Here is a 24,242-nt window from a genome sequence, read left to right as displayed (position 1 = left end):
TACGAATGCTGCTTTATATCCAGGTTGAAAAAATATATCCACCTGTGCAAGAAAACCCAGTTCCAGACTTGTTTAAAATATCATTGGAGGGAAAAAGAACATATTTATAACTAGCTGAATACCTATGCTCGGCTATGAAACTATGTGATCAGGCTTGATAAATCAACCCTTACAGGTTGAAAATTAATGAGTAGTTACAATCGGCCTCTCTTCTCCCCTTCTCTCCCTCAGCCTTGCCCTGCAGAAACCTCTCCTATCTTATCCCCTATGTCAGTGCTCCAAATAACATCTCAAGTCTCTGGCACTGGAAACAATGGTGGCTGTTTGGAAAGATGGTTTTAATGGTGAACAGGACCACAGAAAGAGAGAGACAGAGAGAGATTGAGAGATTTTGAGAGAGACAGACAGACAGAGAGAGACAGACAGAGACTGAGAGAGACGGAGAGACACTGAGAGACAGAGAAAGAGAGAGATTGAGAGAGAGAAAGAGACAGACAGATAGAGAGAGACACAGAGACAGACAAAGACAGACAGACAGACAGAGACAGAGAGAGTTTGAGAGAGATTGAGAGAGAGAAAGAGACAGAGACAGACAGACAGAGACAGATAGAGACACAGAGAGACAGAGATTGAGAAGTTTGAGAGAGAGAGAGAGAGAATTTGTGAGAGAGAAAGAGACAGGGAGGGAGAGAGAGAGAGAGAGATTGAGAGAGTTTGAGAGAGAGAGAGATTGAGAGAGTTTGAGAGAGAGAAAGAGACGGAGGGAGAGAGAGAGAGATTGAGAGAGAGAGAGATTGAGAGTTTGAGAGAGAGAAAGAGGGAGGGAGGGAGGGAGGGAGAGAGAGAGAGAGAGAGAGAGAGAGAGAGAGAGATTTATATCCTCTGTTGGGATTTGACTTTGAGCTTGTATTCTGGTTGGTTGTCACACTCCCATGGGCCCATGCAGGGGCAACTCTGAAGGCCGTCCTGAGTCCCAAGCTTGGTTGACTTTTGCTGGGTGATGATGTAATGAAAGGGCTTTGGGATTCCCACAGTGGAAAACAGAATCCTCTAGAATGTTTCTTTCCACTTGTTGCCCTGAAGTAATGAGTGAGAACAATTAATCAGTGGAACAGCTGGCCTCCAGAAATTGTGGGTGCTCCATGATTGGAGGTTTTGGGTTCAGTTATGGTTGCAAGTCAAAAACTACCTGGATTTACTTTTAGAAGGATTTTTTAAAATATCTAATTGTTATTCTCTGTCCGCTGCCTACAGCCTTAGGTTTAAGATGGAAGATCACGTAAGTTCAATAAATAAATAAAATCAGAATTGGGGAAAAAAGGAAAGGAAAAAGCCACTGATTCTTTCATCTATCCTCAGGATCCTTACTTTATGGTACCAGAATGCTAAAATTCTATTTTCTACTGAAAAACCTTTGAGAATTAGATCCTAATCTGCATTTTCTTTGCTTTTCTTTTATCTCTCCCCCGCCCCCCCGCCCCAGTGAAGACGATGTGAAGAAACTCTGGTTGCACCTGAGGAAACATGAGCCTCACCTACTTTCCAATTTCGAAGAATTCCTGACAAAAATCTTCTCTCAGCTCCACGAAGCTGACGATGAAAAGAACACCTTGGAGTGCGCCCTGCAAAAGTAAGCGCTTCTTTTACGAGAGCTTTTCTCGCGGGGGATTTACCTCAGGTTTCTTTCACTGGGATTCTTTTGGGACAGAAACATCCCCATGAATGTGTAACGCATGTCGAAGGCTACGGCAGCCGGTTTTATGGCACCCGCATGAGGCTTTTGGCCCCGCGACGAGTATAATATCCATCCCCGTTAACTGCCCGTAAAACCTGCGTCTAGGATGTACAGATACTCCTCGATTTACAGTTACAGTTGAGTCCCAACATTTCTGTGGCTAAGCAAGACACTTACTAAGGGAATTTTGCCTTTCTTGCCACAGTTATTAAGGTTCAGTGATGGTAAACATTTTTCACCTCAGGTGCCAAAAGCACAGGGGCACGCACTGTTCTTGTGTTCCCACTCCCATAATTTAATGCTCCCCGTGGCGTGCCTCCTTCACATGTGCATGTGACACCCCCCCCCCAATGTGCTCACGGCTTTCTCGGAGCCTGGGGAAGGCAAAAACGGCCACCCCCGCCCCCCCGGAGGCCCTCCGGTGGCCGGAAACGGACCGTTTTCTGACTTCCGGTGGGCCCGCTAGGTCCGTTTTTTGCCCTTCCGAGGCTCCAGAGGCTTTCCAGGAGCCTGGGGAGGGTGAAAATGGCCTCTTCCACCCCCCAAGACCCTCCCTATATGGAAATGTTCCTGAGTGTGATTTGCGAAGCAGCTGTAGGTTTATCTGGTACATTTTCCTACCTATTCGCACTGGACTGTCCCTCAAAAGGAACCGGTTATTATCGCCTTTATTATTATCTGGTTTCTCGTCTCTCCTTTTTGCTGATGCTCCAACCCAGAGGTAATTTATCGTATTTTTAAAACATCCCATATCAGCAAAATGTCTGCCTACGATGATGAAATCCAGCATCTGTATGAAGAAATGGAGCAGCAGATCAAAACCGAGAAAGAAAAAGTTGTGTTGGAGGCAAGTGTATTTCTTAAGATGGATGTTAAAGGACAGATGGATGTAGCGTATGAGTACAGAGTTATTCCCACGCTATAGAAGTAAAAGTAGCAAAATAAATGGTTTGTTTAAGATATGAGTTAAAGTGCTGAAATCATTCCATTTATAGAATGAATTACCAGAGGGAGCCCCCTTGTGGAGTACTGTGACGCCGTTACCATGGCAACTCCACAGCGCTGTAAAAGAAGCCATTTTAAGGCAGTACAGTAGAAACCATTTTAAGGCACAATAGGCTGTATCTTAACAGAACCTTCCCCCCTCCCCCAGGGTATTAGAGGTGTTTTACCTCCACAGTATTTGTTTCGAGAGAGTAAGTCATCTGTGTATCAAGTTTGGTTGAAATTGCTTGAGACGTTCCAGTTATGCTAGAACACACAAACACACACACACACAATCATTTATATAGATAGATAGATAGATAGATAGATAGATAGATAGATAGATAGATAGATGAGAGATAGATAGATAGATATGATTAGATAGATATGATTAGATAGATATGATTAGATAGATATGATTAGATGATAGATAGATAGATAGATAGATAGATAGATAGATAGATAGATGATAGATAGATATGATCAGATAGATAGATAGACAGACAGACAGACAGACAGACAGACAGACAGAATCAGATAGATATGATCAGATAGATAGATGATAGATAGATAGATAGATAGATAGATAGATATGATTAGATAGATATGATTAGATAGATATGATTAGATAGATATGAATAGATGATAGATATGATCAGATAGATATGATTAGATGATAGATAGATAGATAGATAGATAGATAGATAGATAGATAGATAGATAGGATCAGATAGATAGATATGATCGGATAGATAGATAGATAGATAGATAGATATGATCAGATGATAGATAGATAGATATGATTAGATAGATAGATAGATATGATTAGATAGATAGATAGATATGTTTAGATAGATATGATCAGATAGATAGATAGATAGATAGATAGATAGATAGATAGATAGATAGATAGATAGATATGATCAGATAGATAGATAGATGATATAGAAGATATAAATAGATAGCTATAAATGATAGATAGATCTAGATAAAGATATAAATGATATAGATAGCTGAAATAGATTAGATAGATAGCTATAAATGATATAGATAGATAGCTATAAATAATAGATAGATGATAGATAGATAGATAGATAGATAGATAGATAGATATGATCAGATGATAGATAGATAGATATGATTAGATAGATAGATAGATATGTTTAGATAGATATGATCAGATAGATAGATAGATAGATAGATAGATAGATAGATAGATAGATAGATAGATATGATCAGATAGATAGATATGATCAGATAGATAGATATGATCGGATAGATAGATAGATAGATAGATAGATAGATATGATCAGATGATAGATAGATAGATATGATTAGATAGATAGATAGATATGTTTAGATAGATATGATCAGATAGATAGATAGATAGATAGATAGATAGATAGATATGATCAGATAGATAGATAGATGATATAGAAGATATAAATAGATAGCTATAAATGATAGATAGATCTAGATAAAGATATAAATGATATAGATAGCTGAAATAGATTAGATAGATAGCTATAAATGATATAGATAGATAGCTATAAATAATAGATAGATAGATGATAGATAGATAGATAGATAGATATGATCAGATGATAGATAGATAGATATGATTAGATAGATAGATAGATAGATAGATATGTTTAGATAGATATGATCAGATAGATAGATAGATAGATAGATAGATAGATAGATAGATAGATAGATAGATATGATCAGATAGATAGATAGATGATATAGAAGATATAAATAGATAGCTATAAATGATAGATAGATCTAGATAAAGATATAAATGATATAGATAGCTGAAATAGATTAGATAGATAGGTATAAATGATATAGATAGATAGCTATAAATAATAGATAGATAGATAGATAGATAGATAGATAGATAGATAGATAGATATTATAGATGATATAGATGATAGATAGATAAGAGATAGATGATAGGATAGATAGATAGAAATTATAGATGATATAGATGATAGCTAGATAAGAGAGATGATAGGATAGATAGATAGATAGATAGATAGATAGATAGATAGATAGATAGATAGATAGATAGATATGATCAGATAGATAGATAGATAGATATGATTAGATAGATATGATTAGATAGATATGATCAGATAGATAGATAGATAGATAGATAGATATGATCAGATGATAGATAGATAGATAGATAGATGATAGATAGATAGATAGATAGATAGATAGATAGATAGATAGATAGATAGATAGATAGATGATAGATAGATAGATAGATAGGAGATAGAGATAGATTAGATATAGATATAGGTGATATAGTTATAGACAGAGATAATTTCCCGCATACATTATATGCTTAATGCTCTTGCTAGATCTTATATTTGAGGCTGATTTTCAACCGTGTTATTGTAATGTAGGTACTGACAAGTCAATACGAAATGCTTGTCCCATCTTTGGGCTGTATTGTTCAATTATTAAAAGGGACTAATTGTTTAAACTTCTTTCCCAAATTTGCAGGGCGCTGAGAGGTTCCAGTCCCGACAGCAGGAACTGGAACAAAAACTTGTGGAAAAGGAGAAGGAATTCGAGCAACTGACTCAACGGCAGAAAATAGTAGGTAGAAATTATGGTGTTGTAATCGCAGCAGATTTTTAAGTGAGCTCAGCCATACGGTGGCAGTTCTGCTGTATCTTTTTAGCTGCACTTGTAATAAAGCCCGTTAGCCTTGAACCAAGTCCTAAATTGGCCATGCTTGTACAGGTATTCCTTGAGTTACAACAGTTCATCGAGTGACCGTTCAAAGCGACCACAACGGCACTGGAAAAAAAAGTGACTTACGACCCTTTTTCACACTTACAACCATTGCAGCGTTCCCCCATGGATGCTACCAAAATCTAGGCAACTGACTCATATTTATGACGGTTGCGGACTGAGCTGTGCGATCCCCTTTTGCGACTTTTTGAAAAGTCGACGGGGAAAAGCCAGATTCACTTAACAACCGTGTTACTATCGTAACGACTGCAGGGATTCTCTTACCAGCTGTGGCGAGAGAGGTCGCAAAATAGGGGCAAAATTCCCTTTAACGTCTGTTTTGCTTAGCAACAGAAAATTTGGGGGCTCCATGGTAGTTCCTAAACCGAGTACTTGTATTTTGCGATGGTTTGCTTGCTTTCTGGAATACGCCACTGGACAAAAAGTCGAAAAAACAAAGTTTTTTTTTTTTATCAAGGCAACCTTGTCTGCCCAAATATAAATAAATATAAATTTAACACTCTAAAAAAGCAAAGAATTTCATTTCTTCTGTTTCCTCTGATAGGAAAGAAAGAGGAAAACTTAAAAGACACCACACTGCCTGACCCATAGGGCCTCTGGAACAAATCCTTTTTTAAAAATATTTTTTTATTTTATTTTTTTATATAAACAATCCATTTTCCATTAACCAGTGTGTCATCTGGGTATAAATATTTTGTGCCAACAATAAAATATACAATCTTATTCATTATTTAATCTCATCCTAGCTTAATTTCCAATATCTTAAGTATCTAATATTATAACAATCCCGCTGTAATTTATTTAAATCTTATTAGTTATTTTGACTGTTAATACATTTTCTATTTTAGATAACTCCTTTCACTATTAATTCTCATGTCTATTCTCTAACCACCGGTAAAAAGATTCCCAAAATAGTATAATAATTGGTTTGTTCTTTCTCTTTGAGCAGCCCCCTCAGATTGCAATGCCCTCTGCTTATTTTTCAAGTCTTATATAGTGAATTTAACTTCTTTAGCCCTCTGCTTATTTTTCAAGTCTTATATAGTGAATTTAACTTCTTTAGCCCTCTGCTTATTTTTCAAGTCTTATATAGTGAATTTAACTTTTTTAGCCCTCTGCTTATTTTTCAAGTCTTATATAGTGAATTTAACTTCTTTAGCCAGCTGGCCAGTTGATCTGTATCACATAAATATCAGCCTGACCTCTACGGAACTGACTCAACAGAGCTCTGACTGGAAGCTGTAAATTATCCCAAATGTTGCTTATCAGTGTTTGAAGGTTCAAGTGTAGGTAAACTGAGCAGTTCACATGGCCTGAAAAATAACCTGTTCAGGCAATTGGCTTGTTGTCCCTGTTCTTGGAGGATTTACGGGCCGCTTCCCCCCCCCATTTCCCTTCTACACGGCCATATTCGTTTTATTTGTGCTCTTTTGGGAAAAGTGCCAGTTTCAACCATCAGCTGCCTTATTACGTTGTCATGGCGATGCTGGTTTAAACCTAGATGATAAGATAATTGAATTTCGCAAAAGAAGAAAGGAAGAAAGAAAAAAGACATTTTCTTTTATTCAGAAATGTTATTTATTTATTTAGTGTAAGTGGTTCTGTAACTGATTGAACGTAAGCAGATTACAAAAGCCAGCATATATATTACACACAACCGCACACACACACACACACACATTCTCTTTCTCTCTAACACACACACACATTGTGTGTTTATATGCGTGTGTGTGTGTGTGTGTATGTGTATATATGTATGTATATATAAGAACTTTCAAGTATAAATTATATATATTTGTAGATTTTCACGGGTATAGGTATGCAGGTTTTGGTGTATTTGGGTCTTTTCCCGTGTAAGATTGAGAGTATCTTGGCGACGTTTCGACGAGGTCGTCAAGATACTCTCAATCTTACACGGGAAAAGACCCAAATATACCAAAACCTGCATGTATGTATGTATGTATGTATGTATGCCTGCCTGCCTGCCTGCCTACCTGTATGTATGTATGTATGTATGTATGTATGTATGTATGTATGTATGTATATATTTAGTGTCACAACCCCTGGTAAGCCCCAATTATGGGAGGAAGCTAACTGCTTCCATTCTCTGTCCATCGGCTCATCACAAGAGTCCATCACGACAGAAAGCCCAATATTTTTACTGTTGCCTTTTTGTTACATTTGTGTTGTATTTGTGCTGATAAATAAATAAAGGGAGACTAGTATAGATCTATTTCAAGCTATTTAGCTCTCATCAGCTAGCCATACCCTTACTGGGATTCTAACCTGGGCTGTATTACATGTTAGACATCTGCCTAACATGTAATACAGCCCAGGTTCGAATCCCAGTAAGGGTATGGCTAGCTGATGAGAGCTAAATAGCTTGAAATAGATCTATACTAGTCTCCCTTTATTTATTTATCAGGACAAATACAACATATATATATATATATATATATATATATATATATATATGTGTGTGTGTGTGTGTGTGTGTGTGTGTGTGTGTGTGTGTGTGTACACACACAAATATAAATATATATATAAATATATAAATATATAAATAAATATATATATATATATATATATATATATATATATATATATATATATATATATATATATTTTAGATTTTTACAACCCCTGGTAAGCCCCAATTATGGGAGGAAGCTAACTGCTTCCATCATCTGTCATTCGGCTCGTCACAAGAGTCCATCACGACAGAAACCCAATATTTTTACTGTTGCCTTTGTTATATTTGTGTTTTTTTATTTGTGCTGATAAATATTATATATATAATAAATGATATGATAAATATATATATACATACATACATACATACATACATACATACATACATATCACACACATACATACATACTTTCAAGTATAGGTAAAATATATAAAATATAAAATTGTTGACTTACGACAACAATGGAGCCTAAAATTTCTGTTGTTAAGCAAGACATTTCTTAAGTGAATTTTGCCCCACTTTAAGACCTTTCTTGCCACACCTGTTAAGTGAATCCCTGCAGTTGCTCAGTTGGGTTGTTCAGTGAATCTGGGAAAGTTACAAGAGTTCATTTAGTTATATTTACTTCCCATTCAAAGTTACAGTGGCGTTGATTTATGATCATTTTTCACACCTACGTCTGTGGCAGCATCTCCATGGTCATGTGTTCAATACAATACAATAGCAGAGTTGGAAGGGACCTTGGAGGTCTTCTAGTCCAACCTCCTGCCTAGGCAGGAAACCCTATACCGTTTCATTTGAACCTATAGAGTTCAAAATTCTGACCCTTGGAAACTGCCTCGTAGTTATGACCGTTGCGGTGTCCCGGGGGGGGTGTCATGTGATCCCCTTTTGCGACTTTCTGACAAGCAAGGTCAACGGGGAAGCCAGGTTCACTTAACAACCGTGTTACAAATGTTAGCAGTTGGCAGTTTGCAGAAATTTTACTTTAAGCTCTGAAGAAGCTTCTTGCAGCTGAAGAAGCTTCTTGGACAAGGAGCGAAACGTCTTCAAAGAAAAACAAGAAAGTCCAGTTGCCTCCTGGAAAAGCACCTTTGGGACATTTTGAATGGGTATCAAAATGAAAGTCGCCAATGTTTTTTAAAAATTGATTTGACTTCGAGACATCTAGAGGCTAAAATTTTATATGTTGATGTTTTTCCCCTGAAAAATGTATGCATTTGCATTATAGCTATCTTTGTGTTTTCGTCTTTTCTGTCACAGTTTTAAAAACAATAAGGATTTTTTTTAAAAAATCACTGTGGAGGCGTTTTAGATTTTTATTTTTTTTTAAGATTTTTTCCTTTATTTGTATGCTACCCTTTTCCCTGGGGGGACTCAGGGCGGCTCACAATTCAAAAGGGGGGGGGGGAAGACAAACAGTAGACAATACAACATGTTAAAAAAAGAGCACAACAGTCACACAGTTCGGGTGGGGCTACAATCTTAACCCCAGGCCAGCCGGGACAGCCAGATCTTTAAAGCGGCGCGGAAGGACTGGAGGGTGGTGAGGGTCCGAATCTCCACGGGGAGTTCGTTCCAAAGGGTCGGAGCAGCCACCGAGAAGGCTCTCCTCCGGGTAGTTGCCAGTCTGCACTGGCTGGAAGATGGAATTCGGAGGAGGCCTAATCGATGCGATCGTATCGGTCTGGTGGAGGTAATTGGCAGTAGGCGGTCTCTCAAGTACCCAGGCCCACTACCATGAAGGGCTTTATAGGTGATAAGTAGCACCTTGAAGCGCACCCGGAGATCAACAGGTAGCCAGTGCAGCTCGCAGAGGATAGGTGTTATGTGGGTGAATCGAGGTGCACCCACAATCACTCGCGCGGCCGCATTCTGGACTAGCTGAAGTCGCTGAATGCTCTTCAAGGGCAGCCCCATGTAGAGCACATTGCAGTATTCCAGCCTAGAGGTCACAAGGGCACGTGATATGGACTTGTGATTAATAAAAACGCATTCAATTTTTTTTAAAAAAAATACGGTTCTTCCTTTTTTTTTTTACAGCTGGACACGCAGTGCAAAGAGCTACAGCATGTGAAGTGCGACACGACCACGGAAAATACCAAATTGAGGGTTACTAACCAAGAGCTCCTGAATTCGCTGGAGAGAACCTCCGAGGAGTTAATTATTGCTCAACAGCAGTTGGACATTCTTCAGGAGGAAGCTAAAAAACTGCAGGAAGAAAAGGAAATGTGCGTAATTCTAGAAAAGAGGAATTAACCTAAGGCAGTGATGGCGAACCTATGACACGCGTGTCAGTGCTGACACGCGTAGCCATTTGGGGTGACACGCACAGGATTTCATGCGATTCATCCTCGGCTCCTGCACGGCCGCCGAGGATGAAAGAATCTGTGCTGGAGGAACGGGGGGGCGGGACGTGTGATCTCCCCCGCCCACACTCACTTACTGTATCGCCGCCGCCCCTTTCTGAGCGCAGGGGCTGCTGGTAAGGCGTGCGTGCCGTGCGCACACACGTCATCAGCGCGGCGAGGGAGGACCCGCAGGAGAGGAGCGCGGGAACAGTGCGCGCCTCTCTCCAGTCAGGCCGGCACAGAGAGTCTATTCCTGGGACTGTCGGTTACGACCGCAGTAAAGCTACACCTTTATAAGAGCCAATCTAACTCCATCCTTAAATTTATGAAAGGCTCTACAAATTTAAACTCTGCAAGTTTGAGCATTGCTCACTCCATAGCTCAGCATGCAAAAGCGCTTAATGAGGGAGAATTTATTAAAGAAACTCTCCTAAGATGTGCGCCAGTTCTATTTCACGATATGCAGAATAAAGATGCAATTATTAAGAGAATATCTGAGTTACCACTCAGTAGAAATATCATAAAAGACCGAATAATGAGACTGAACACAAACGTACAACAGCAATTAAAGAGAGACATAAGGAATTGTAAATATTTTTCCAGTTTAAACTATAAATTGCGCAAAATTATGTTTTTGTCGAAGTGACACACAACGCAAGTTATGCTCGATTTTTTGCCGATTTTTGACACACCACGCCAAAAAGGTTGCCCATCACTGACCTAAGGAGATTGATTTTATAAAAGGACACTTTATTACACAAATGAAATCATACTGATCAGAGAGTGGCCGCTGGAAGGAAAAAGTCTGCGGGTGGCCTGGAAATTTTGCCCAAATGAGGTTTTTATTAACTGCAACTGGGAATCTTTGTAATGTGAGCTAGACAAATATATATATATATATATGGGTGAGTGTTGCGGTAATTCCACTACAGGTCGTCCTTGACTTACAACCACGATTGAATCCCAAAATTTCTGTTGCTAAGTGAGACGTTTGTTAAGCGAGTTTTGCCCCATTTTATGATCTTTCTTGCCACGGTTGTTAAGTGAATCTCTGCAGTTAGTCACAGGAATAAGTTAAATCTGGCTCCCCCCCCCCCCAATTGACTGCGCTTGGTCGTAAAAGGGGATCACGTGACCCTGGGACGGTGCAACTACCATAACTATGAGCCAGTTTCCAAGCGTCTTAAATTTCGGCCATTTGATTATGGGGATGCCGCGAGAGTCGTAAAAGTGACACATGAGCCTTAATCAGCTTGGCCAAAATTGTACCTGCCCAGCCAACAATCTTAGTAGCTATGAAATTGAATGTATATATATATATATATATATATATATATATATATATATATATTTATCCCACCATTATAATTTTTACAAATAAGTCAAGGTGGCAAACATACCCAATGTCTATAAAATAGAATTAAAGAGCAGGCAAACTAATTAAAAATGGAACATGTTTATTTTTTTAATATATGTGAATGCAATTTTTAAGACAGGTACAGTACAGGTCAGTGTTTCTCAACCTTGACAACTTGAAGATGTCCTGACTTCAACTCCCAGAATTCCCCAGCCAGCATTTGCTGGCTGGGGAATTCTGGAAGTTGAAGTCCGGACATCTTCAAGTTGCCAAGGTTGAGAAACACTGGTATAGGTGGTACCTGGCTCAATAGGAGTAACGGTGAGAGGGATCTTGGAGCCCTAGTGGACAATCATTTAAATATGAGCCAGCCGTGTGCCAAAAAATCCAACGCAGTTCTAGGCTGCATAAACAGAGGGATAGAATCAACATCATGTGAATTGTTAATACCACTTTATAATGCCTTGGTAAGGCCACAATGGGAATACTGCATTCAGTTTTGGTCGCCACGATGTAGAAAAGATGTGGAGACTCTAGAAAGAGTGCAGAGAAGAGCAATGAAGAGGATTAGGGGACTGGAGACTAAAACATACGAAGAACGGTTGCAGGAACTGGGTATGTCTAGTTTAATGAAAAGAAGGACGAGGGGAGACAGGATAGCAGTCTTCCGATATCTCAGGGGTTGCCACAAAGAAGTGGGAGTCAAACTATTCTCCAAAGCACCTGAGGGCAGGACAAGAAGCAATGGGTGGAAACTAATCAAGGAGAGAAGCAACTTAGAACCGAGGAGAAATTCCCTGACAGTTAGAACAATTAATCATCTTGCCTCCAGAAGTTGTGAATGCCCCAACACTGGAAGTCTTTAAGATGTTGGATAGCCATTTGTCTGAAGTGGTATAGGGTTTCCTGCCTAGGCAGGGGGTTGGACTAGAAGACCTCCAAGGTCCCTTCCAACTCTGCTATTGTATTTGTTTTTCATGTCATGGAATTTTAGTGAATGAAAAACTTGAGAAGTCTCTTTTTATTCTCAAATTGAAACGACTCTTAATACGAGCAGCGTTAATTTGATTACATCGCAACTGACTCTTTTATTAGATTAGGATTTGGATAATCCGGGAGCGAGAATAAACAGCGAGTTGAACAGACAAACGTTCAGCAAAAGATAGAATAAAATTTGCTGATTTTGCTTTAGTTAAAGTTGAGGACGTCTCCAGGGCTTTATTGAACTAATCGCGCATCTGTAAAATTGTGGGGCTGCCCCCCTCCATAAAATGCAAGTTTAACGATCTTCCCACCCTGGATCTTCACTTTACTTTTATTGGGTCTCAAGAGCAATTTTTCTGTCCGGATTTAGATTAAAAGTACTCATTAACAATAAATAAACTGCAGTAATTAGGAATTTGGTCCGCTTCTGTAGTTATTCGTGCAATACTTAACAAGAGAGAGTAAATCACAGCTCCGTTGGTGTTTCGTCTAAGCAGGTCGGACTGGATTTTACAAAACCTTTGTTTTATTTCTTCTCCAGTGAGGTTTGTCGAGTGACAGAAATATTAGAGAGGGAGAAATTAGGACTCCTTAAACAATTGTATTTTTTGAGGTAAGATTTCCAAAACAAGCTTTGTGTGTCTTCGTGTGCGTGCGTGTGTGTGTGTGTGTGTGTGTGTGTGTGATCTTCCTTTTTTTATGAATGTTCTTTATCGCGGCATTGTATAAGGAAGTCATAGCTATTTGTTTAAATAAAAACAGGTAAAGGGATTGAATGCATGTACATATTTTTCCCAGTAAAATTGGAACCTTTATCATAAAATAAAAAGGACTGAATTATATCTACAGTATTATATTTTGACAGTGATAGTGTGCATTTTGGATTCTGTTAAGATGCAGCCTTTTGTGCCTTAAAATGGCTTCCACTGTACAGCACAGTGAAGTTGCCATGGTAACGGCTTCGCAGTACTCCACAAGGGGGCTCCCTCTAATACAGGATTGGGATAAATACATACCCAGGCTATCAGCTAGTTTATCACAAAATCTAGGCCAGTATCATTCTGCAAGGGCCAGTGAAACAGGGAGGCCAGTGAGGCTTCCATTAATGGCAAAAATGAAGTAGCAACCTCCAATCATGAGCCAGTTCTTTCAAAATGAACCAAATCATCTTGATAAGTGACAAATGGTTCATCCCTGCCCCAGTAGTATCTCTGTTGTATCCATTAAGTTGTGGGAGGGAGGGTCCCCTCCTTTCTCCGTCCTCTACTGTGCGACCAGAGCAGCTGGCAGCAGACTCAAGATGGAGGCTGCCTAACTTTGGGTTCTAGGAGGATGATATTTGGGGAGGCCTCTCAGGGACCCAATCGAATACGGAACAAACCAAGCTGTTTTCTGACCAATTTTCTTAATAGTTTGATTTGTCTAATTCATTTTGACTGTGTCTCATTTGTCTTCGAGCACTGTAGCTTTCAACTTAAGAGCTGCTCGGAGCTGCTTATGTCTTCCTGGCTCCATCCTTAATTAGCCCCTCTGTCATTCACCAGTAGAAGAAAGGTATCAAAATCCTAGTATTCAGAACCTACTTTTTAAAAATGGCATCCCAGAATTTCCCCACAAAACAAAACAGGAGTAAAATACAACCATTTGGCCAGGATAAATACCCTGCTCCCAAATTGAAAAAGTTTACTGGTAAATGGGCAATCTTGAAAGATACCCTTTAATTTTGGTGTTTTTCCTTCCCTCCCTCCCTCCCTCCTTCCTTCCTTCCTTCCTTCCTTCCTTCCTTCCTTCCTTCCTTCCTTCCTTCCCCTTCCCTTCCCTTCCCTTCCCTTCCCCCTCCTTTTCTTCCTGACATTCCCATTTCCTTCCATCCTCTTTCTTTCCTTCCTTCCTCCCTCCCTCCCTCCTTTTCTTTCTGTCATTCCCATTTCCTTCCATCCTTCTTTCTTTCCTTCCTCCCTCCCTCCCTCCCTCCTTTTCTTTCTGTCATTCCCATTTCCTTCCATCCTTCTTTCTTTCCTTCCTCCCTCCCTCCCTCCTTTTCTTCCTAACTGACATTCTCTTTTCCTTCCATCCTTTCTTTCCTTCCTCCCTCCTTCCTTTTCTTTCTGTCATTCCCATTTCTTTCCATCCTTCTTTCTTTCCTTCCTCCCTCCCTCCCTCCTTTTCTTTCTGTCATTCCCATTTCCTTCCATCCTTCTTTCTTTCCTTCCTTCCTCCCTCCCTCCTTTTCTTTCTGTCATTCCCATTTCCTTCCATCCTTCTTTCCTTCCTCCCTCCCTCCCTCCTTTTCTTCCTGACATTCCCATCTCCTTCCCTCCTCTCTCCCTCCTTCCCTTCCTTTACTTTCTGATCTTCGTTCCATCCTTCTTCCTTTTCTTCCTGTCATTCCCATCTCCTTCCCTCCTCCTTCCCTCCCTCCTTCCCTTCCTTTAATTTCTTATCTTCCTTCCATCCTCCCTCCCTCCTTTTCTTCCTGACATTCCCATTTCCTTCCATCCTTCTTTCTTTCTTTCCTCCCTCCCTCCTTTTCTTTCTGTCATTCCCATTTCTTTCCATCCTTCTTTCTTTCCTTTCTCCCTCCCTCCTTTTCTTCCTAACTGACATTCTCTTTTCCTTCCATCCTTTCTTTCCTTCCTCCCTCCTTCCTTTTCTTTCTGTCATTCCCATTTCTTTCCATCCTTCTTTCTTTCCTTCCTCCCTCCCTCCCTCCTTTTTTCCTAACTGACATTCTCATTTCCTTCCATCCTTCTTTCTTTCCTTTCTCCCTCCCTCCTTTTCTTTCTGTCATTCCCATCTCCCTCCCTCCCTCCCTCCCTCTCTCCCTCCTTCCTTTCTTCCTTCCTTCCTTCCTTCCTTCCTTCCTCATAGAGAAAGGAACAAACATCTAAGTGATCAACGTGACGAACGTCTTCAGCAGGTATGGGTTTGTTTGTTTTTGATAAAAGGGATTTTTTACATGAAGGCCTCAGACAAAACCTGTAACTGCACCTTCACATTTAAAACTTTAAATTCCATCCGATTTAGACAATGCAGGCAGATTACAATTAAGATTGTAATTCAGGTAAGCCTCCATTTATGACCACAGCTGAGCTCAGAATTACGGTCATTAAGTTGTTGCTGTCATTAAACAAAGCATCCCGGCTGTCCCCACTGCAGTCCTTATGCAGAACCTCAGGGTGCCTCAGGAGGCCTGGAGTTGCTGAAAAGATGGTTATAAATTGAGGAATGCATCATATTCATTTAATTTCAACCTATCTCTCTCTTCCTACTGTTTAATGCCTTTGAAGAGCGCATAAAAAATGCCACAGGAGAAAGGAAATGAGCCACTTCTCTCTTGCTCAGATCTCCCACCACTCAGAGCAGGGCTGGGGGAAACTCTGGCCCTTTTGCACTCTGTGAACTTCAACTCCCAGAATTCTCTGAGCCAGCCATGCTGACTAGGAGCCATGCTGGCTCAGGAATTCTGGGAGTTGAAGTGCACAAGTCATAAAAACTCCATCCTTCCAGTGGTGGGTTCCTTTCGGCCGAACCGGTAGTAGTTTGGCGGCTTGGGTCGCTGGAACCAGCTGCAACCCAGGCCTGCCACGCCCCTGAAGTGGTTCTCCGGGCGGTGCCATAGCCACCTCCATCTTGTTTTTTGCTTCCGCACATGCTCAGAAGAATTTTTATTGCACTGCGCATGCGCGCACTGCGCACCCATGAGCAAACCGGCAGTAGTGCCTGCAGGAACCCACCCCTGCATCATTCCCCACCTCTGACTCAGTGGATCCATGCCTTGAGAACCAGATATTTCCGTGACCCGTCAAAAGCGCGTTCCACAAAAGCGCGGTCGACAAAATCGCGTATGTGACGTCATCACAACGCGACGAAAAAGATCGAAAAATTGAAATAAAAATTAAATTACAGCAAGCCGATTCACATAAAGGTAAGGGTTAGGGTTAGGGTTAGGTTAAGGGTTAGGGTTAGGGTTAGAGCGTTAGCGTTACGTTTAGCGTTAGGTTAAGGGTTAGCGTTAGGTTTTTCGTTACGTTAAGGATTAGGTTTAGGGTTAGGTTTAGGGTTAGGTTTAGGGTTAGGTTAAGGGTTAGGTTTAGGGTTAGGTTTAGGGTTAGGTTTGGGGAAGGTTTTAGCTTTATTTTTACATTTTTCGATCTTTTTCGATCTTTTTCGTCGCGCTGTGATGACGTCACATACGCGCTTTCGTCGACCGTGATTTTGTCGTCCGCGGTTTTGTGGTAGAACCGATATTTCATCCTTCTCATGCCCTGATGGATACCCATTGCCTAATCAATGACCCCAAGGGGGAAGAAGGATTTTTCTAGAAGCTGATGGACACTGGAGACACAGCCTGTAGCTGTTGAAAGAGAAACCTATTATAAATCATTAGCAACCGTAAAATACTACAGGTAGTCCTCGATTTACAACTGTTTGTTGATGACCGTTCGAAATTACGAGACTGAAAAAAGTGACATACGACCATTTTCCACACGTATGATAGTTGAAGCATCCCCGTGGTCATGTGACTTACAATCGGACGCTTGACAATGGACACACATTTATGACGGTTGCAGTGTCCCAGAATCTACAGGATCCCCTTTTGCGACCTCCTGACACGCAAGGTCTGATGGGGAGGCCGGATTCACCGAACAACTGTGTCCCTAACTTAACAACTTCAATGCCCACTTAACAACCGTGCCAAGAAAGGTCGTAAAACAGGGCAACATTCACTGAAGAAATGTCTCACTTAGCAATGGAAATTTTGCGCTCAATTTGGTTCCACTACAAATCTGCGAAGCCCTTATCCACGGAGACATAAGCGCGAAGACTAATTCGCGCCGTTCGAAGCGCTAAGGAAAAATGCGACCCTACCGCGATGACATAATCGCGGAGGGCAAATCCGCGCATTCCCAAGCACTCAGTACCCTAAACCTAACCCTAAACCTAACCCTAACCCTAAACCTAAACCTAAACCTAAACCTAAACCTAAACCTAACCCTAAAACAAACCCTAAAACAAACCCCTAAACCTAATCCTAACCCTTACCTTAATTGAAATCGGCTTTCTGCCGCGGCGCCGTTTTAAAGCGCCCTTCTGTTGCCGCGCTGTTGTCGCAGCGGTGATGACGTGCGGTGATGACATCGCGGCTTTAGCGACGTGTTTATGTCTCCGCGGATAAGGGCTTCGCGGTTTTGTCATGCCACGCTCAATTTTGGTCATGAGGGGAGGATTACCTGGTACAAACAAGCTTATCTATACAGTTTTGACATGCCGGCATGAAATCTACTCTTTTATTAAGTATATTTTGACATTTTAAAACAATATTTCTGCAGAAATCTGGGTCTGAGGCCCCTGTCCATCGGAAAGAAAGGTCAGGCTCAATTATTGGCAAATATATCGAGAGAAGGAGTTCACTGAAGAGGTAAGCCTTCCATTTTGTCTTGGACGCATTATTATTATTATTATTATTATTATTATTATTTTAAGATAACTTACAGAGTTGGACAGTATTCACAGTAGAGCAAGGAAAACGCTTTGCTAATTATTATTTTTGCAACGTATTGTTTTTATTTGAAGGCAATTTTTAGAATTTACTGGAAATATCCCTCGACTAGAAACTTTGTATGGGATATCTTATGCAGGCACTCCTCAACCTACGACCACACAATTGAGCCCACAATTTATGTTGCTAAGTGAGAAATGTCTTAAATGGGTTTTGCCCGCTTTTACCACCTTTCTTGCCACATTTGTTAAGTGAATCACAGCGGTTATTAAATTAATAACTTGGCTGTTAAGTGAGTCTGATTTCCCCATTGACGTTGTCCGTCGTGAATATGAGTCCATTGTCAAGCATCCGAATGTAAATCTCATGGGGATGATGCAACAGCCGTATGTGTGAAAAATGGTCGTAAATCATTTTTTTCCAGTGTCGTCGTAACTTTGAACAGTCATTAAACAAATTGTTGTAAGTCGAGGATTCCCAGTAGTATTTTAAATTGTTAATCATCATCTCCTTTTAATGATCCCATAATCTCTTGTGGGGTGGAGTCTGGGCCACTGAATGGAGCTAGCTAGCAGAGTGTTCTAATGGCCGGATGCCCTTCCTGTCACCAATGCGGAGTTTTGTTCAGCAGCTTTATTCTCATTGTGCCCAGAGAGAAATATCTGCTTCTACCTAGGATTGAACTCACGGCCTCCTGATTGTGAGAGGAGAGTTCCACCTCTAGGCTACTGCACCATTCATTTTAAGTTATTAATGATTTATTAAAATATATTAGTCATATAAAGAAGCACAGTGGCTCACATCAGTAGGATGCTGGGATGGAGATTAGCAAGCCTGTGTTGGAGACCCGAGTGCTGCTGTTGGGTAGGGTTGAGCTCCCATCTTTAGCTCCAACTCCTGTGGGGGAGCAGAAAGGAGCCCCCAACTGGATGCTCCCTGGGCAATGGTGCTGTCACCTGCTAATCCTTTCAATCCAGAAGTGTCTCTGGATTGAAAGTGCAATTAGCCATATGATATTTTCAATCTGCTGGTTATTTGTAATTTGTTCGCCTATCTGCATGCATCCTATTGCTTGCATTGTTTTTCTCCCCTTCTTTATTATTCCTTTTTGGTTATTTTCCTTGATAGTAATAATAATAATAAATTAAAAAGAAGTTTGAAGATAAAATTTCTGAGGATTAAATTTATTTTGAAGTATCTAAATATAGAAAGTCGCATGACAAGAGTTTCTATTCCTCACATTTTCTGAAATGTCCTAGACAGATGAATTGGTCAGCCGTGGGCATTTTTCCATAAAGCAACCAATGGTTATTGTAGCAACCATTGAAGTGGTGGTGAGAAGCAAATTTGTCCAAAAACATTCTAAGGAAATGTGACTCTCTTGATTGGCACCTAACGGTTGCATTTCATTGATATATCAAAGATAATACCGTATATACTCGAGTATAGGCCGACCTGAATATAAGCCGAGGCACCTAATTTTACCACAAAAAACTGGAAAAGTTATTGACTCGAGTATAAGCCTAGGGTGGGAAATGCAGCAGCTACCGGTAAATTTCAAAAATAAAAATAGATACCAATAATGTTTTTGAATATTTATTTCAAAGAAAAACAGTAAACTAGCGGTGTATTCAATGAAATACTTCACTCACCTCATGATGCTGATGTCCCGCTGTGATGATGATGTCCCGTGCAGCCGCGGGAGCGATGTCCCGCCTCCTATGACACACGGCACAGTGATTCCTATCATTGGATCACTGTACCAGAGGAGGTGGGACATCGCTATGTGGCTGCTTGCCATAACAAGGAGGAGGTGGGACATCGTTGCAGAGCGGCAGGAGGGGGAGGAAGGGGAATCGTAAGACAGCCCTGCATTACATTAGAACGTGAGGAGGGGGGATGGTGCGGTGCGCACTGCGCGGCAAACTGACACAGAGGGAGGGGAAACTCACAGGGGCACTGGGCCATTCACGAGTGTCACCCAGCGGCATGGCCCCGCCCCTTTTTCTCCTCCATTTCGGGCAAATTTTTCACTGACTCGAGTATAAGCCGAGGCGGCTTTTTTCAGCCCAAAAAGTGGGCTGAAAAACTAGGCTTATACTCGAGTATATACAGTAGGTAACTTTGAATTAGAGTGAAAATGAGCTGACTTTCAAATGTTTGAATATTCTTCCGATATTTAGAAAAATGTTCTTGTACTGCAGGGGTGTCAAACTCAAGGCCCGTGGGCCGAATCCTGGGAAATTTAAGGTGCCAGCCCATGCCGCTTTGGCCAGGTCTACCCACTGTCAGCGTTCCAAGTATCATGTAGAATTAAATCAGAGTCCAAGGCAAAATGATCCTTAAAGTTCCAATTTAATAAATCAGACATCTTAGCACATCTGTGTTAATCCCAATTCTGGAAATGAATCAGAATTCCACCGAGTTAAAAGTTCATGATCTTGTCCCCACACCCACAATCCATCACATGGTCCAATCTTCTTCTTCCATGCTGGCGTCTCCACCCAGTTGCTTCCAGTCGGGTGTTAAAGTGCGGAGACAAAAGATGACCTTGGCTTCTAGAAAAGAATGATAACAATACATTCCACAATCCTACTCCTGCCTATTCCCCCCTCCCATCAACTATACTAATGAAACAGCATAATGAAATAAGAGAAAGTGTGGCAGGCCAAAATTCTAAAAGGAATATAATTGCAGACCTGACATCCACATTGCTTCCACCCGGTCTACCCAATGCAAAGGGGAAGCATGCCAGCAGTTTGGGGAGTGACGTCAAGCTGACCATGCCCACGCAGTTGGGCCATGCCCACCTGTTGGGCCACGCCCCCTGGGGCTCCCGAGGTCAACCACAGCCCTGATGCGGCCCTCAGTAAAATTGAGTTTGACACCCCTGATGTATTCCTCAATTACGTTTGAGTTCAGGTCTGAAAAATATGAACCAACCTTCAAATTTCCACTAGGTTGTAAATGACTGAGTTGTGGGGTTTTTTTTTTTTGGTTTCCTCATCACTTTCTAGCGAGCCTTCAGAAGACGAGACGTTTAGCGCACCCCAAATAAGAAGTTCCTTCAGTATGAATACGGATCTTTCATTAGATTCCGAGCCCCCTAAGGCCGGGGGGCTGACCCAGAGGAAGCCCTTCAGGAGGCTAATCTCCATCGAGGAAGACCATCTGCCGCATCTTCTGAATAGGACAGAGAGGCAGCTAATACGGTGCTCTGAAGAAGAGGAAGACGAGCGAGGATCGGGCGTGGACGGAGCCCAAGGGCAGCCACAGGTTGAACAGGCTCGTATCTCCCCTAGAGAAGAGCCCGTGGGAAAAGAAACCCTGACACATGTAAGGAACAAAACCGAATGGTTTAGGTTTTACAGGAGAGAACATCTGTAGCTTACGGTTGAATGATGGGGTCCTTGGTACTCTCGGAGATGGGTTGTTTCTTGCAGATTTTAGATCTTGTTTTGGATGGAAGGGCGTTTTGACCAAATTAAAAGAATAACAGAGTTGGGAGGGACCTTGGAGGTCTTCTAGTCCAACCCCCTGCTCAAGCAGGAAACCCTGTAGCAGTGATGGCGAACGTTTTTCCCCTCGGGTGCCAAAAGTGTGCATGGGCGCACGCTGTCACGCCCACATCCGTAATTGTTGTGCCCCCCTGCGCATGTGTGTGCAACTCCACTCCCCCGTTGCCCCCTGGGTATGCGTGCATGGCTTTCTTGGAGCCTGGGGAGGGCAAAAACAGCCTCTCCCCCCCCCCCAAGACCCTCCGGAAGCTGGAAACGGCCCATTTTCTGACATCTGGTGGGCCTGTTGGGCCGGTTCCACCACAAATGCGCGAACGACAAAAGCGTGCCTGACAAAACCGCGGTGACAAAACCGTGCCGACAAAACTGCGCGACGAATGAGCTCTGAAGCGCGCCGACAACAGCGCGCCGACAGAAGCGCGCTGTAACCTAACCCTAAACCTAACCCTAAACCTAAACCTAACCCTAAACCTAACCCTAACCCTAACCCTAAACCTAACCCTAAACCTAACCCTAAACCTTACTTTAACTTAAATCGCGCTTCTGTCGGCGTGCTGTTGTCGGCGCGCTGTTGTCGACGTGCTTTTGACATCGCGGTTTTAGCGCCGCGGTTTTGTCGGCGCGCTTATGACGTTCGCGCTTTTGTCGGGTCACGGTTGGGCCTCCTGAAGCCTGGGGAGGACAGAAAACGGCCCAACGGACCTATCGGAAGTTTATTTCCGAACTTACGATGCACCCTTTGGGCCCCGTTTTTAACCATCCAAGAAACATCCACTCCCGTTTCTCTCTTTTGCAGTAAAATAAGGCATTGACATCAAATTGCAACTTCCCCCCCCCATAAGAATATGAACCAGCCATTTCTGCGCATCCTTTTTTTTCTCCCATTCCTAACAATGCAACCCTGAACACCTAATATTTGTGCTTGTGTGAAGGACGAAGCATTCCACACGGCTCCGGATCGTATATTCAAGATAGTTCTGGTGGGGAATTCGGCTGTGGGGAAAACGTCCTTTTTAAAGCAATTCTGCGAAGACCAGTTTTTTCCAGGCACGGCTGCTACCGTCGGTAAGTAAAAGAGAACGGACACTGGTACGATAGCCAGCCAGGCCATTCATACCTGTGCAGGTACCTGGAATTTGGTAACTGTCAACATCCCGAGATCAATTTTATGAATGCCTTTTTGCTTTTTAAAAAACTCGAAAATAGAATAACAACAGTACAGGTAGTCCTCAACTGAGGACCAAAATTTCCAGTGTTAAGTAAGAAAAAAAGTGATTTTTTTAAAATATTAGTGGAGAAATGTAGCAGAATCCTGGAAGCCTCTCAACACAATTGTGCTGTTTAACTCATGCCTAGGATAATTAACTTATTCCTAGGGGATTCCTAGGTGGCTCAGTGGCTAACACGTTGAGCTTGTCGATCAGAAAGGTTGGCATTTTGGCGGTTCGAATCCCAAGTGTTGCATAACGGAGTGAGCCCCCCATTACCTGTCCCAGCTTCTGCCAACCTAGCAGTTCGAAAGCATATAAAAATGCAAATAGAAAAATAGGAACCACCTTTGGTGGGAAGGGAACAGTGTTCCGTGCGCCTTTGGCATTGAGTCATGCCAGCCACATGACCACGGTGACGTCTTTGGACAGCGCTGGCTCTTCAGCTTTGAAACAGAGATGAGCACTGCCCCCTAGAGTCGGGAACGACTAGCACATATGTGCGAGGGGAACCTTTAGGGTAATTAAGGCAGAGTTACCCTGACTCTCCTTCCTTCCCTTGAGCTTAGGTGTCCCTTGGACCATCAATTCTTCCTCCCCTCCTTCCTCAGAGCGCGTTAGACATTCTATCACATTCTGGCCCTTTAAATGAGAATAATAATAGTAATAATTTTCCAAAAGAACAGTGGCTCGTTGTGATGGAGGTGCCCACGCTTTCTAGTGATGCTGAGGGCTATGCTAAACAGGTCAACCATATCAGACAGGTCTCGGCTAAATCTGTTCCCAGTGAAGCCCTTCAATATCATGAGAATGCACACTTTGAATTTTCATGTCGGATTGGCTGTCGCCCCGATTAACCAGGGTCACGTTGAATGCGATGGCTTTTGGGCACTCGCGGGGAAAAAAATGTGTTAGCAGAGTCCGTTTCCCTCTGCTGAGCAAAGGAAGGCATGAAGCTGACAGGCAATCAAAAGTGGATAATTTTGTCAAAGAAGGTGGGGGGGGCAGGAAACACAACTTCTCGGTTCTGGACTGTTTTTACCAAGTGGAGCCATCGAAACAAAAATTTCAAAGGTGAAAGTAGCAGCTTTGGGAAGAAAAAGATCTGGATTTAGAGGTTCATGAGAAGAGGGTTTATGGAGTGTCATTTTGAAAGTCAAGTTCTTTACCAAGATGAACTGGAAGGAGCTGGATTAGAGAATTACACAATGACAGAACTTGGAAGGGACTGTGGAGGTTTCTAGTTACAACCCTCTGTTCAAGCTACACCATTCCCAACAAATGGGAATTTGTCCAATCTTTTCTGAAAAGCCTCCAGTGATGAAGCTCCCACAACTTCTGAAGGCAAGCCATCCCACTG

At 41.8% G+C, this 24,242-nt stretch overlaps 1 protein-coding gene across 1 annotated transcript in view; it reads left to right on the top strand.

Moving 5' to 3' along the window:
• Nucleotides 1-24,242, top strand: part of CRACR2A (calcium release activated channel regulator 2A) — a 55,426-nt gene that overhangs the window by 14,034 nt on the left and 17,150 nt on the right. The window contains exons 5-13 of the mRNA XM_032221796.1: nt 1,484-1,630; nt 2,492-2,582; nt 5,234-5,329; nt 10,005-10,192; nt 13,195-13,266; nt 15,525-15,573; nt 17,987-18,075; nt 21,174-21,492; nt 22,607-22,739. Of these exons, the coding sequence (XP_032077687.1) occupies nt 1,484-1,630; nt 2,492-2,582; nt 5,234-5,329; nt 10,005-10,192; nt 13,195-13,266; nt 15,525-15,573; nt 17,987-18,075; nt 21,174-21,492; nt 22,607-22,739 (1,184 nt within the window). The remainder of the gene's footprint in view (nt 1-1,483; nt 1,631-2,491; nt 2,583-5,233; nt 5,330-10,004; nt 10,193-13,194; nt 13,267-15,524; nt 15,574-17,986; nt 18,076-21,173; nt 21,493-22,606; nt 22,740-24,242) is intronic.

This window comes from Thamnophis elegans, chromosome 7 (genome assembly GCF_009769535.1).
Source record: "Thamnophis elegans isolate rThaEle1 chromosome 7, rThaEle1.pri, whole genome shotgun sequence".
Taxonomy (NCBI): Eukaryota; Metazoa; Chordata; class Lepidosauria; order Squamata; family Colubridae; genus Thamnophis; species Thamnophis elegans.
The sequence above is the reverse complement of the archived record's forward strand: the minus strand, read 5'-3'. Positions and strand labels throughout refer to the sequence as shown.